This window comes from Malus sylvestris, chromosome 17 (assembly GCF_916048215.2).
Source record: "Malus sylvestris chromosome 17, drMalSylv7.2, whole genome shotgun sequence".
Classification (NCBI taxonomy): domain Eukaryota; kingdom Viridiplantae; phylum Streptophyta; class Magnoliopsida; order Rosales; family Rosaceae; genus Malus; species Malus sylvestris.
In genome coordinates, this window is record NC_062276.1 from 9,021,717 (window position 1) to 9,036,877 (window position 15,161).

Genomic DNA, 15,161 nt, shown 5'->3' on the forward strand with positions numbered 1-15,161 from the left:
TCGGTTTTTTTTTCTTGAAATTTATGGCCGCTATTGCATGGTTGCATGGGATTCGTGTCAAGCCATACTTTCTGCAAGAACATGTTTTCTTAACCAAGTCAACCACATATTGCTTCCCCTTTCCAACATCTAGGGGTGGGCACTTAGAACCGAAAACCGAAACAGAAACACGAACCAAATCGAACCGCACCGAACGGTTTGGTTTTGCGGTTTTGAAACAGTTTCGGTTTTGAAACAGTTTCGGTTTTGAAACCAAACTGCAACATAGAAAACGGTTTGGTTTTGGTTTTGGCTTTTGAAAACCGCACCGAAACTAAACCACACCGCAAATATTAATAAACATTTAATTAAATGTCCATATTATATTTCATGTTTTAATTGGTTGTTTGTTAGAATCCATACACTTAGTATGAGACTCAACCACACTAGAATATCATCATTCATCACTTTCTTTCGTTCATTAACTTGAAGGACCTATATTATTTTATACCATCACACACACATATATGTACAAGGGTGGACTAATCTTGTTATCAAGAGTTGAACAATGATCTAATGAAGTCCACTTATTTGAAGCATGATATCACATATTCTAGTATCAAAGTTTCGCTCACGTTTAATGAATTCAAATTTATTCAACTTGTTTTATGATAAACATGGTGAGGGACACCCTTTTGTTGCACAAACATGTTTTAACATCACAACTGCATGCAACATGTTAATTGTTTACATAACAAATGTCTTTTTCTTATTGCTATTGGGAAATGCTTATTAATATGTTAAATTGCAAATTGTACATTTTTTCTTAAAAACCAAACCGAAACCATTTGAAACCGCACCGAACCGAACCAAACGGTTTGGTTTCATTTTGGTTTTGGCTTCAAAACCGCACCAAACCGAACCGCAAAAAAATTCGGTTTCGGTTTTGGTTTCACTTAAAACCGCACCAAACCAAACCGTGCCCACCCCTACCAGCATCAACTTGAAATTTAGCGCCCCCTAACCATTGTGCAATGCACCTGCCACTTTGAATTTTGGCTTCCTCCAACTTCTTCTTGATTTTAGGACAGAGATCTCCAACCTTGTTCACCATTATATCCCTTCTCATCTGAATTCTCTTCATCAAAAGTATGTGAATAAGGAGTAGCATGGTGACAATAGGTTTTTGTCTTGGCACAAGTATGACAACATTGAAACTTTCACAGAGATTATTCAGCAACATGTCACACTTGAGATATGTTTCAAAATGGGACTTGCTCCAATGATGTGCAGGCTTCTTCACCAACCAATTGTAGGCCTTTTCATCTGGCTTCTTCATATCCTCCATTGCCTTTTGAAGCGGGGAACTGTTGTTGTTCTGACCATTGACCATAAAGCATCCTTCAAAGTTTTCCCCTTGAACATATTTCTGAAGTTGGTATACAAATGTTTCACACAAAATCTGTGGTGGGAATTAGGGAGGACTTTTTTAAAGGCTGGAATTAACCCCTTTTGTTGATCACTGATAAATGTCCATCCCTGTTGATTGACAAATCCCAACATTAACGGCCGGTAACTCTAAGAACCAAATCCAATTAGATTTATTCTCAATTTCTACCACTGCATAAGCTATAACTCATGTTTCATCATTTGGATCAATCCCAACATCACAAAATAGCTAACCTCCACGTACACTCTTTAAATGGCACTCATCTAATCCTATCAATGGTCTGCACCCTGACTTAAACCCTTCTTTGCAAGCCCCTAAGCACACATATATCCTTTGGAACCTCTGCCTATCCAACTTCACCTTCACAGTGCTTCCAGGGTTAGTCTTCTTCACTTCCTTAGCAAAATCCCACAACTTTGTGTATTGCTCTGCATGTTTTCCCTCAATGATCTTCAAAGCCCTATCTAAAGCCTTGTAAGCCTTCCTCTTTGTACAACCATGATTCCACTCTGATTCGACAGTTGCTAAAAAGAAATCCACATGCTATGTGGGATTAAGTTTTATCCTGTCCATGTACAAATCCGTCAGCAAAGAGGACTTCAAGTTCTTGTTTGCCCAAGTTCTCCCACAGGTTTGTTCATCAAATATGGTATTGATCCGTATGCTGTTTGAACTATACATTTTTCCAACACAACACTTCCAAGGGCAGCCTTTTGCACACTTTACTATGACTTTCAACTTCTCATTCCTAAGAAAGTGGATTTCCCCATATCCATTCACTAGGGAGTACATGATAACAGCTCGCTTGAATTGCACATGATCCTTGAAAACAAGCCCTAGTGTAAGAGTGGGATTTTTCATGTTTGTTTTCTGATTGAACTATGGAAAACACTTATGTTTTTTTGCGTCCTTCATCATCTAAAGAGTGTACACTCTTAAGGGCATCAGAGTTATAGTCTGAATCATCAACCACATTTTGTTCCAGAGTTGCAGTATCAAATTCTTCTTCCCGTTGCTCTTCTTCTTTTTCCCTAGTGTAAAGGTGATAAGTTACCATGATGCAATTTAATAGATAATAGTTCTGGATATACTGAAATTCACAAAAACAAACCCTAATTAAAAGCCAACAATAAACAAAAGAAATTGCATTTTAACCTAATCAGAAGCCAACAAAAACCAAAGCACAACATTCTTCACAAAAGAAAGCACATGACTAAGAAAAGCCAAATCATACACACTATATGCAATTAACCATTTCTTGACAAGAATAAACAAAGCAATAAAGCAACAAACCACAACAAATAACCTTATCTTGACAAGAATAAACAAAGCAACAAGGCAACAAACCACCTTATATCGACAAGAATAAACAAAGCAACAAACCTATTGCCCAACAACTCAATAACCATTTCGAATTAAGAAAGCATAAAACCACCTTTTCAAACAAGAATAAACAAAGCTACAAACCCATTATCTGACACCTTAGGAACTATTTCGAATTAACAAAGAATAAATCCACCTTTTCAAACAAGAATAAACAAAGCTACAAACCATTTATCCTACACCTCAGGTACATTTCGATTTCACAAAGCATAAATCCACATTTTCAAACAAGAATAAACAAAACCCACATTCAACCTATTCCAATAAATAAGTTCAGTATGCATTTGGAATCATCAAAAGCACAAAAAAAACTTACAATAGGTAGGCATCGTTTCGTCAGGATCCTCGTGCACGTACCACCCCATGTCGAACCCTTCGATTTTTCTTCGAAGCTAATGGAACTCAGATGAAACCCCTTCCAACACCAACAAAGTCAGGGAAGTGAGTCGACAAGATGATTTGGGTTTTTCGTTGAATTTCTAATCTGATTGTTCGAGATTTGGAGTTGCTGGTATGAGAACTAGGGTTAGGGTTCTTCTTTTTCTGGAATTGGGAATGAAATTAGATCGACAAGGTTTGGGTGTACCGGGGGGAAAACCAATTCGAATGGCACACTTTACAACGTACCCTTACTTTTTAAATTTTAATGGAATATCCACGTGTCATCCGATGAGAAAGCCACGTGTATTGGGAATGTTAGATGGATACCATTTGGCGAGAAAACATTGGGTGTGGTGCCACGTGGAATCCATTTGGGCAAGGAACTGGGCCCCGGATAAATCAACGTCAGCATTTAACTGAGAAATTCACGGACAAACTAACAGAGGTATAACATTGGAACAAATTCTAAAGATGAGGTATGATATTGTAAAATTTAAAAGATGAGATATGATAGTGTCGTGCGACTAATAGTTGAGGTAGTTTTTTGTCATTTACCCTAAAGTTTTTCGTATTCACATTCTGTAGTCCCCTACAACATGAACGAAAATTATCTACTTTGTTTGATTTCTATAAAAAAAATAAATGATTGTCTTAATCATGTAGTAGGTTTTTACAGAGTTTTTTTTTAATTTTTTTATAACTTTTATTTGTATACTATTAGTTTTTTTTTTCTTTCAAAACTTCTTTTAATAGTTTAAAACACTTAAATTCTCGATTTGAAGAAAAGCACTCCTAAATCAAATTGTTATATTGTATACTAAACTATTATTGCATTACAGGTTCAATTTTTACCAAGGAAGAATTTGAACTATATTATTACTAGTTCATTGTAAGGCTTAACCCACTCCCCCATCATTTTAGTGTAAATAATATAGTTTGTTCAGAAAAAAAAATTCTTTGAATATTTTTCACTAACATTATCATCAATTGTCCAAGTGCTTACATTTAGTATTTTTTAATTTATTTATATAGCTTTAATTTAGATTAGAATAAGAAGTTCACTTTTAGTATCTATGGGAAAAAGGGGTTGAAAACAAAACATGACCGCGTGCAATAGAATCGCATTCAGTGTTGTCTTATTATTAGTCCATATTTTGCAAAACGCTAAAGATTTTATTTATTTATTTATTTTTGGAACCAAAAAAAGCTTAAGATTTTACAAACAAAAGAAAAGAAAAAGTGGAGAGAGAAACCCCAAGGAATTGGTATTTAATTTGCACTTTGATTCATCTTTAAATCAAACTCATCAATTTTCTTAGTTCAATGATGAGGCGAAAGTTTTCGACGTCAAAATTCTAATGAAGAATAACGTGAACTAAATCTAGTGGTTTTCTCCCCAAGATTCGTCCAAAAGCAAGTAACTGACATAATTAATTAACAACATTAATATACAATCGATTATCCTTGTAGACCTCTTGCCCTTTTCTCATCATGGGCGGATGAATTATGAGGAATGATCTGTAATGTCCTTATGTCATTGAGGAGGTGGATTTGAACAAGGAATATTAATTACAAAATATTTTTTTTTATTATTAATTAACCATTTAAGTTAGAATATCTTCAAATGAGATGTCAAGTTTTAAACATAAAATTTAAATTTGAAAGCTTATGTGGCACGTTGATCTTTGTTAAAATTTTGTTTCACAGCAACCATATTTGCTGGCAATTAACGTCATGCCACATAAGAATTGACATTTTAGTTGGAAAACCATCATGTTGTCTTTTTACTGGTGTTTCTAATATGGATTTTTTAACATCTTCTTTGGAGGTGCTTTTATAAGTTTATATATTCAAATATGTCTCTAGGTCACACAATCGTTGCGCAAAAATAATAGAAGAAAGTATGAAGAATATAATGCTGGTGTATATTGCAGGTGTGTTGGTGGAGTAGCCTTTTAAAGGCATCGAAGATCATATGTAATTTCCTCAAATTAAATCAAAATTTAATCCATTAAATCTGAAGATAAAACCTGATAAATGAATATAATTTTTTAAAAAGGCTTATTATATTGACATCCAACAAATTGTTGAATAAACCTCACATACTTAATACACCCCACATTTGCTTTTTGAATGAAAACTTATCTTAATACACCCCACTTACTTCCCCATAATACCCTCACACCTCACATTCTCAATATACACCTTGCATTTTCTACATACACCCCGTATGTTCTATATACCCCACATTTCTCAAATCTTATAAAGCTTTTAATTTGGACAAAAAATGCCGACTGAAATTTTGACAAAATATGCCCCCTCGGATTTAAAGCATATGTGGGTTGTTTTCAATTCCACCATTAAAATTCATGTCATCTGTTTTTAATATTTGGTGGTAATTTTAGATGTTTAATTCTTCATGTAATCCCTGTGATCACTAGAAGATGAATACGAACATAGAAACTTGAATAATGCAGCAAAAGCAAGATTAAATAATTATCGATGTCACTAAAACAATAAAAATATGAAGTCTTACCTCATTTGAAGCTTCCGAAAAATCGATTTCGTGTTTCATTCGTCAAAAATAACTTCTCAATCAACATGTTCGTAGTTTCATTGGTTAGAGTTTTGTTCAACAATGGAGGGTTGGAGAGATTTTGATAGGTGAAGAAGATACATAATACGTTAAAAATGATTTGGGGTGTATTTAGAATTTTTTTTAAACCTAATAATGTCAAAATTATCATTGCATAGTAGGATAAATAAATCATTTAATATTAAATTTTAATGTGAGATGCATTCAACATTTTGTGGGATGCTAATATAAAAAGCCTTTTAAGAATTTATGGGAGGAATCTAACATATCTTTATCGTATACATTTCATAATGAAAACTGTTATTTTATTATTTGAAGGTCATCCTTATATATATATATATCATTTGATTTTGAGATTGTTTAGTCATCTAAATGTATCAAATAAATAGACAGTTCATCACGAATATTTACTTAGCATTCACACCGTTGATTTGTTCCACACGTTTGAATGATTAAATGATCTCTAATTAGAATAATTTTGTACAAAGATGATTTCCAAATGAAAATTAAAAAATTGAATGATTCCGATTATAAAATGAATAATGCTTGTGTTCCCTCAATAAAAAACCTACTTACACATTTTTACCATACAAACATTATGGAAACCTGCTTAACAGACTCTATCCGATTTCATAGTTAATGCAGGATATATATTAGATTGGCATATTATTATTTTTAAAAGTTAAAACTATACGATCCAAGAAAATTCTATTAGATTTCGATGCTAACTTAAGCATGGAAGCAGCCCACGTGAATGCATGACGTCCGTCAGTAGATTTGGTTTGTTAAATATTGGTTGTTGATTTGAGGTGAGAAGTCTTCGATTCCCATTCTGTTTTAAACTGCTCATGATATCTCCAAATGGTAATTAACTAAACATTCCAAATACGGAAACTTTTTTTTACCTGAAACACAAAGCACGTCATTCATAATTTTATATATTAAAATAATAATATTAATTAAAATATTAATTTTTCTATTATCATTTAAAAGAAGTAATAACACTACGTAGCTAACTTCTGATATATACTGGAACTTGCTCCACAAACACACACAAAAAAATATCCATGTCTTAATAAGTAAATAAATCAAACTTGAAACAATTTTGGAAAATGCAAGAGCAACAGCTAAGCATCTTTCCTTCCATATCATTTTCAGGGCAAATTCCAAACAGATAGGAAGTTTTGACGAAAATAAAGAATGAAAGTTATAGTGGGGGCCATCTATGCACGCAACTGGAAACGTGGGCCAACCAGCAACCATGGGCGGGTTGGTCAAAGTCACTGAAAGACTCAAACAGGAGAGAGAGAATGTTTTCTTTTACTTTTCCATTTGGTTAGTGCAAAACGAAGACGGAGTATTTTCGCTCAACATCATCAAGGGATGATAATACTTAGTATTTTATTTATTCTTATTAGATAAATTTAAATTTTGAAAATTTTGTAGTAGATAGACACGAATGTTAAAATTTAAACTAATTTGATGATAATAAATAAAATACTGAGCATTATTACTATTTGAGGACGGTGAAGATAACGTACAAGAAAAGATAAAGTAGAACAAAGCAAAATGATTGTAGCCCATGATTGGTCCAAACAAAGATAGTGGGGTTACATAGTTTATCCTATTTAGCAATTTTTTTAAAAATCTTTTTCCTTTTAGAATATTAATTTCCTTATAAAAATTCCTCAAGTAGAAATTAAATAACCTGGCCCTCCACTGTCACAAATATATGCATGTGTTTAATTACTACCATGTTATTTTGTACGTTTTGGGTCGTTGCTAGCTCTATAAATAGCGCGCGCACACACACCAAACTCCGCACCACAAGAACAAATTAACCAAACACTTGTTGAGAGAGAGAGAGAGAGAGAGAGGAGAGATAGTTTAGAGAGAGAAATAGAGAAATGGAGAACTTCCCAGTTATCAACTTGGAGAGCCTCAATGGTGAGGGAAGAAAAGCTACAATGGAGAAAATCAAGGATGCCTGTGAGAACTGGGGTTTCTTTGAGGTAACCATAATTAATTACGTTTCGTAATTAGCTTCTTAATTTCCATATGTTCAGTTCATCTTTCTTTCTCTTAAAAATTTCACATTATAATTAACTTTTTGTGTTTTTCACAAATACTGCAGCTGGTGAGTCATGGGATTCCAACTGAGTTTTTGGACACAGTGGAGAGGCTGACAAAAGAGCACTACCGGCAGTGTATGGAGCAAAGGTTCAAGGAGTTGGTGGCCAGCAAAGGCCTTGATGCCGTTCAGACAGAAGTCAACGATATGGATTGGGAAAGCACTTTCTACTTGCGCCATCTTCCTCAATCCAACATCTCTGAAGTCCCAGATCTCAAGGATGAGTACAGGTATAGCAATCACACAGTAGCACTCCCCTTTTATCCCCTATACTCGGGGAAGTAAAAAACGAGCGTGTGAAAATCATTATCGTTACCCTGAAATTAGTTGGTTTTCGAGTTTGAGGCATAATATGCGATTTCTGATGAGGAATTGTGATGAGTAATTTATATGTGCAGGAATGTGATGAAGGAGTTTGCATTGAAACTGGAGAAATTAGCAGAGCAGCTGCTGGGCTTGTTGTGTGAGAATCTTGGACTGGAACAAGGGTACCTTACGAAGGCATTTTATGGAACAAATGGACCAACTTTTGGCACCAAGGTTAGCAACTACCCTCCATGTCCCAACAATGACAAGATCAAGGGTCTCCGGGCCCACACCGATGCCGGCGGCCTCATCTTGCTCTTCCAGGATGACAAGGTCAGTGGCCTCCAGCTCCTCAAGGACGGAGAGTGGGTTGATGTGCCTCCCATGCGCCACTCCCTTGTTATCAACCTTGGTGACCAACTTGAGGTAATTAAAAGTTAAACCAATTAACTCAACAACTTTGATCTCCAGTGCGGTTAACTGCACTTCATAAAGTTCTTCGATTTTACTTACATATATAAACATACAACTTGAACTCCTATAGGTGATCACCAATGGAAAGTACAAGAGTGTGGAGCACAGAGTGATTGCCCAAACAGATGGAACCAGAATGTCAATAGCTTCATTCTACAACCCAAGCAGTGATGCAGTGATCTACCCAGCACCAACCCTAGTGGAGAAAAAGGCAGTGGAGAAGAATCAAGTGTACCCGAAATTCGTGTTTGAAGACTACATGAAGCACTATGTTGGTGTCAAGTTCCAGGCCAAGGAACCCAGATTTGAAGCTATGAAAGCAGTGGAAGTTAAGGCCAGTTTTGGTTTGAGTCCAGTTAAAACTACTGCTTGAGAGTGATTAAGTATTTATACTAGAAGCTGCTGGAAAAAGGGTATTTAGCTTAAAGTACGGGCGTGTGTGAAAAAAATATTTGGTTGAACTAGACTTCAAGATCTCTGTCAAAAGAGACAAGTTTATTTACTATTAATGTGGAAATCGTTGTAGAATGTAACCAAAGTCATCACTACTTTAGTGACTTGAAGATTTGTTGGTAATTAAATAAACATTATATTATCTGTTTTGCATCGTATTTTATATAGAACCAGTCATTTTACGTTGTAGTTAACTGCATTTGTAGATAATGCATCGACAACATATTGATATTATACGTGTTTGCAGTATCAACGAGATAAACGATAGCGAAGTTATAAATGCAGACATGCCATCAACGTTTAAAATTTATAGTTAACCACAACGAAGAAAAAACTTTATATAGAACAATACTGAAAAGAGAACGCATGGAGCTAAGACTTAAGAGTGTATATCTAATGTGCAGATCCATTAGCAGTAGCATTCAAAGCCAGCTGTGCTTTAACTAAATAGTCAGCAGAATCTGTTAATTTATCACTTGTTGATGTTTTCACCGTAGAAAAGGACTCTAAATTCAGTGGGAAAAGGGATGAAAGAGGCCGAGGGGATAAGGCAGCAGCCATGCCGACATGGTGAACTCAAGCTATAAAGTTTTCTAATTAAAAGCAAGAGCAAGATATTTTTAAAATCATAAGCTACAATATAAAACAATACAGGAGCTTTCAGGATGGGAAAAAAGGGATTGAGGTCCACTCCTTCATCTCTATGTCCCGGAAACGCACAGTGAGAGATCCGAACCACTCAACTTCAATTCTATGGCTTCTATTAGCACATCTTATTGACCCACTTCACAACAATTTAAAAACTTGAATGGCTCGATCTCTTTCTCTCTCTTAAACAGTTTGAATCTCTCAGTCCTCTGGCCACAAAGTTTTAGAGTGGATATCATTCTGGAAAAAAAGTGTCACGATTTACACTTGGTTTATGATTGAACAACTAATTTAGGGTAAAGACCTTCCCATTAGTGCCAATCATATCAGGGATTCAGAATTGCAATGGAAAATAAGTGCTTTTGAATTTATTGAAGCCTGGAATTGCACTACACATTTTGATACATGGAGAGAAACTGTGTTCTATAGAATGATATCCTCCTAAACAACCAATCAGTTAGATTTGAGTTTAGTGTAAAGTTCTGCAATTCCCTGCAAAGTTCTGAATCTTGAAGACAAGGTTATGCAATTCACTGCAAAGTTCTGAATCTTTTGCATCATGTTCAGCATCCTTAATTATAGTGGTAAACATATAGGTCTGTTGAACCGGTATCAAACTATATGGACAAAGATACTCAAAGGAGATGAGTGTCTTAGTTGTAAAAATGGTTTGGCTGTTTGTGCGTTAAACTCTTAATATAATAGTAACCAATCATAAAATACCCCACTTTGCCAAGAATGCTCATAAAGTGACCTATTTTGGTAAGGAATCAAAGACTTTTCCCTGCAGAGACTTGAGATAAATAGCCAGTCACATGCTTAATAAGAATACCCATCTATCCAGTCGGTCAAAACTTCTACCCTACGCTTCGGTTCCGTCTATCTAGTTAGTCACCTTCACTGGTTGCATTGGACAACCCCGTCTATCTAGTTGGTCGTCGTCTGTAGGTTGCCAACCCAAACTCGTCTATTCAGTTGGAATTTGTGCTGACGGTTAGTGAATCAGTTAGTTTTCACAAAAGAGTGTGAAAGAGTTTCGCATAGAGCAGTTGATTTGTGTTGAGTTGAAGGTCCTCTTTACATTGCCAGTCCTCTTGTATTTATTAGGAATAAATTGCTTGATGCCCAAGATTGTCAAGTTGTAGAGTTCCGATAGTATTGCAACTTCTCAGCATATTATGTGAATACACTTGGTATTATCTTTACAAATCCTTTCCCATTGAAACTCCATCACTACCCAACCTCAGTTCTTCAACTCGAACTACGATTCTAAACCTAGACTTATATATGATTAATTCAACTTCACCAGAAGGCCAATCCTGATCTAGATCAATCCTAATCTTCGAGCAATCCTACTCTAGTTAGGACTCGATCACATCAGAAACCAACCCTGATCTTTAAGATCTTACTCCGCCAAGGGCTCGGCCATCCAACAATAATACATTACTGGGCCGAGACTCACATCCTCCTTTCTGGATTGAAATCAATTCAGGCCGAACTAAAAGTTCATGCTCAAACAGTGTCATTCTGTTTCACATATTTGTGGAGCCAAAAATAATTACAAGACGACACGTGGATTTTTGGATAAAGAAGACAAAAATACCCTTGAGGAATAACAGGATTCCTACGCATGAGTAGCGGGTGGACATCTTTCAACCGAGTCAAAAATGCTCCAAAAAATGTAACAATTCAAAATCCATCTCATCAAACCTTTTACAAGGTAAATCCCAAAACCTAATTTATTCCATATATCTTATATTTCATTATTTAGCTAATCAATTAGCTAAATAATATATTCCTTTCATATTTCCTAAAATCTTTAAAATCATAATAATTGACTAATTAAGGGATTAATTACCTAACAATCCCCTAATTATCAATTAAAACACCCATTCAACCCCAAAAACAAGTTAAAGGCCAGCCATCCCTATTAAAAAAGAAGTCCACCATACTTTCTACCCTTTTTTATCATTTCCCCCTTTTAATTACACTAATTAGCTAGCCAATTAATTTCATAACCACCAAAACATTCCCTTTACATTTTATTAGCCAATTAATCATAATAAATTGGCTAATTAAACCAAAAGTAAACCCAAAAACCCTACCTAATGGCCGGCCACTCCTTCAAAGAGGACCGGCCTATCCCTATAAATAGTCTCCCATTTTCACCAAAAGATCATTCCAACACACTTGCAAAATTCCCAATACTCTCTAAACACTTTTTCTTCCTAAATTCTAACTTTGGCATTGGAGGTTTTTCGGCCTAAGCCCCCCCATTCATTGTGGGCGTGTGAGGCTCTTGGCCTTAACTCTAAGGTGTTAATTGTTTTGTAGGTGCAATTTTGTCCAAGATCAAGGAGGAAGAAATTTGCATCCACAAATTGGTGCTTTCATTGAGAGGTGAAATCCATACTCATAGAAGACTCTCGCATAAAAAGGTTTTTCTCTATTTTCTAGTCCATTTGAATATTTTTCGTACGTTCTTATTATTAGAATTTTTTACTTGCAAAGGTTCTTTGATAAAACGTATAAGAAAAATATAATGGCTAGAAATTTAGAAAATTCCATAAGTGAAAATTCCAATACTCAAGAGATGGGATCACGGAGATCCACGAGGAAAAATGCGGTTGTAAGCAGAGTGACACCACCACTACAAGTTTCCACCATGGCCCAAGCCATGCCATCCAAGCTTGCACGGGCTCGAGCCCAAGCCTCGCATTCGCATGCACCACGTATTGAGCAGCTTGATCCCGTAGCCCAGCCTGTTCCTGTGACCCAGCCTGCTCTTGTGATCCAGCCTACTCCTGCAGCCTAGCCTGCTCTTATGGCTTCCCAAGCAGCCCAAGCCGGCCCGAGACTATCTCACCCATCTGAACCAATTGTCGAGCCGATGGCATTTACACCGTATTTCTCCACGGATATGACATTTCCCAATTCAAATCTCTTACCCGAAGTTTACTACCCTTCCATTGCTCAAAGATGTACTTTCCATCCAAGCTCTTCCAATCCAAATGGCGAACAACATTTGTCTCGACAAGTCGTATAGTTGACGAGCGCTTTTGCACAACAAACAACCTTGGTGAATCAACTTTTGCAACTTACCGAGATCCAACGTGCCCTAGATGAGGGGTCCCGAAGTAGGATAAGGGCAGACGAGGAACCTCTCAAGCAGCATCCTAGGAAGCAGCCACTCAACTAACCACAAACCAAGCATTCAGGCAGTGCACACTCTTGATTGGGCCTCTGAGATACCGTATACCCCCGTCTTAATGCGCGGAGGAGCGTGCACTCTCGACTAAGCCCACAGGAAAGTATACTTTCATGGTTGGGGCCACGCTTCGATAATCAACATAAGTAGCCTTCTAGGCAAAGCGTTCATTCTCGGTTAGGCCTGCAAGGAGCATCATCCATATCATATTGAAGCATGCAGCCTGACGAACGGAAGGAAGCAGTCATTCAATCCGGCTCTAGTTCAACTGGTAGCCAGCAAAGAAATCCCTCGCCTGCTAGGAACCTATCTCATACACCGCAATCACGACATAGATGAGCCGAGCGTGTAGAAGAGCAGCCTAGACCGACAGGTCAAGACCAGAGGCAGCCGAGAACTCCGTTACCCCAACAAAAGCAAATCTAAGAAGAGGTAGAAAGACTTTTTAATGAATGGATACATGATTTCCGACGCAACGAAATGGTTGATGAAGCACTAAGGTGGGATATGACCAACATAAGTAGGTCATTTTTCATGGACGAGATCGAACAGGCAGAGCCTCTAGCAAGTTTAGCATGCTGCACTTCATATCTTTCAAAAGAGATGGAGATCCAGAAAGGCACTTGAAGCACTATTGAAGCGCGATGGTCCTTTATTGGAACAATGACGCCCTTATGTGCAAAATATTCGCCATCACTCTACAAGGCGAGGCACAAGATTGGTTTCATACCTTGCCATCGCAATCCATCCAGAATTTTGATGATCTTTCCTTGGTTTTCACCAAAGAATACTCATCTTATCGTTCGATCAAGAAAAAGTCTGATCACTTGTTCAACGTAAAGAAAAACCCAAATGAGTCACTTTGCAACTACGTGAAGAGATTCAAAGCAGAGAAGGCAAATATCGTCTGGTGCGATAACTCGATAACAAATGCAGCTTTCCAAAAAGGACTCCCAGTAGACCACCCACTGTTCAGAGAAATGATCATGAAAGAAGACCTAACTCTAGCATATTCCTTTGCCTTGGCAGAGAAGCATGCACTTTGGGACGAGGCTCAACAAGCAGAAAATGCGCCCGAGCAGCCTCGAAAAGAGTCGATAGCTGTTCAAAGGAAAGAGGACGGGAAGCAACCCAACAAGGGCAGGCAGAAAGTCAAGCGTAGGGACCGACCTACGACCAAAGAAGGCCTGATAACCAAGAATTATTCTAAGTTCTCAATTTCAATTCATCAAATCCTTCATGACATCAAGAACGAACCATGGTTCAAGTTGCCGAAATAATCAAAAGGAGATACTTCCAAGTTGGACCACACCAAGTATTGCGCATTCCACCGAGGTCCTGGTCACACAACCTACGACTGCTACACTTGGAAGAACTACCTAGAGAAGCTCGTGAAAGAAGGCAAAGTCGATAGATACTTGGACAAGCCAGCTGTGCAACCAAGAAGGAATGCAGATGGTGATGAAGAGCCGTCAACCAAGATGATTCGAATCAATGACATTTTCGTCGAATCCGAGCACTTGAGGGCCACTAATAACTCCAAAAAGAGGAAAATTCAACAGGCTTTACTAATCTCACAAGTCCAATCAGTCGATACCCAACCTGGACCCATTATTGGCTTCACTGAGCAGGATGCAGAAGGCGTCGATTTCCCACATGACGATGCACTAGTAGTATCTGTCCAATTAGCCCATGCTATAGTCGACAAGATGATGGTTGACAATGGAAGTGCAGTTAACTTAATTCAACTCTTAGTCATTCAGAAGATGGGCCTGGAAAGCACAATCATACGTCGAGCAAAGGTACTTACCGAATTCAACGGATACACCTCAACTATCATCGGCCACATCACACTTGATGTGAAAACACCGCCTGTCGTCTCAAAGAAAACGTTCACGATTGTAAGCGATCCATCTCCCTACAATGGGATTCTTAGGAGACCTTAGTTGATCAAGCTGGATGTTGTCACTTCTGTCAAGTATCAAAAAATCTGATTTCGTATCCGGGAAGGAGGAGTTGGAGAGATCAAGTTTGACCAGGCTTCATCTCGATGATGCACTGTGCAAATGTTAAAAGAATCAAAGAATAAAACATTTACCCCCGTAAAGGCTACCGAAGTCCAAAAGGACAAAGAGGCTACCAAATAGCAATT

General features: G+C 37.2%; 2 protein-coding genes across 2 annotated transcripts; both read left to right on the forward strand.

Moving 5' to 3' along the window:
• Positions 1–7,592: 7,592 nt before the first annotated feature.
• Positions 7,593–9,295, forward strand: LOC126610461 (1-aminocyclopropane-1-carboxylate oxidase-like). Its single transcript, XM_050278517.1, has 4 exons — positions 7,593–7,801; positions 7,924–8,150; positions 8,319–8,652; positions 8,771–9,295. The coding sequence occupies exons 1-4, from the start codon at positions 7,697–7,699 to the stop codon at positions 9,071–9,073; spliced, it is 969 nt and encodes a 322-aa protein (XP_050134474.1). The 5' UTR covers positions 7,593–7,696; the 3' UTR covers positions 9,074–9,295.
• A 4,694-nt stretch (positions 9,296–13,989) lies between these two features.
• LOC126611756 (uncharacterized) lies at positions 13,990–14,955 on the forward strand. The gene is made up of 2 exons (XM_050280125.1): positions 13,990–14,167; positions 14,297–14,955. Exons 1-2 carry the CDS (start codon positions 13,990–13,992, stop codon positions 14,953–14,955), a joined length of 837 nt encoding a protein of 278 aa, XP_050136082.1.
• Positions 14,956–15,161: the final 206 nt, after the last annotated feature.

What these genes read in the sequence shown, in the direction of transcription:
- LOC126610461 (XM_050278517.1), top strand. Translation starts at nt 7,697, where the DNA reads ATGGAGAACTTCCCAGTTATCAACTTGGAGAGCCTCAATGGTGAGGGA. An exon ending in AGAACTGGGGTTTCTTTGAG is followed by an intron (nt 7,802 to 7,923) that starts GTAACCATAATT and finishes CAAATACTGCAG; the next exon opens with CTGGTGAGTCATGGGATTCC. An exon ending in ACCTTGGTGACCAACTTGAG is followed by an intron (nt 8,653 to 8,770) that starts GTAATTAAAAGT and finishes GAACTCCTATAG; the next exon opens with GTGATCACCAATGGAAAGTA.
- LOC126611756 (XM_050280125.1), top strand. Translation starts at nt 13,990, where the DNA reads ATGATCATGAAAGAAGACCTAACTCTAGCATATTCCTTTGCCTTGGCA. An exon ending in GGGCAGGCAGAAAGTCAAGC is followed by an intron (nt 14,168 to 14,296) that starts GTAGGGACCGAC and finishes AATAATCAAAAG; the next exon opens with GAGATACTTCCAAGTTGGAC.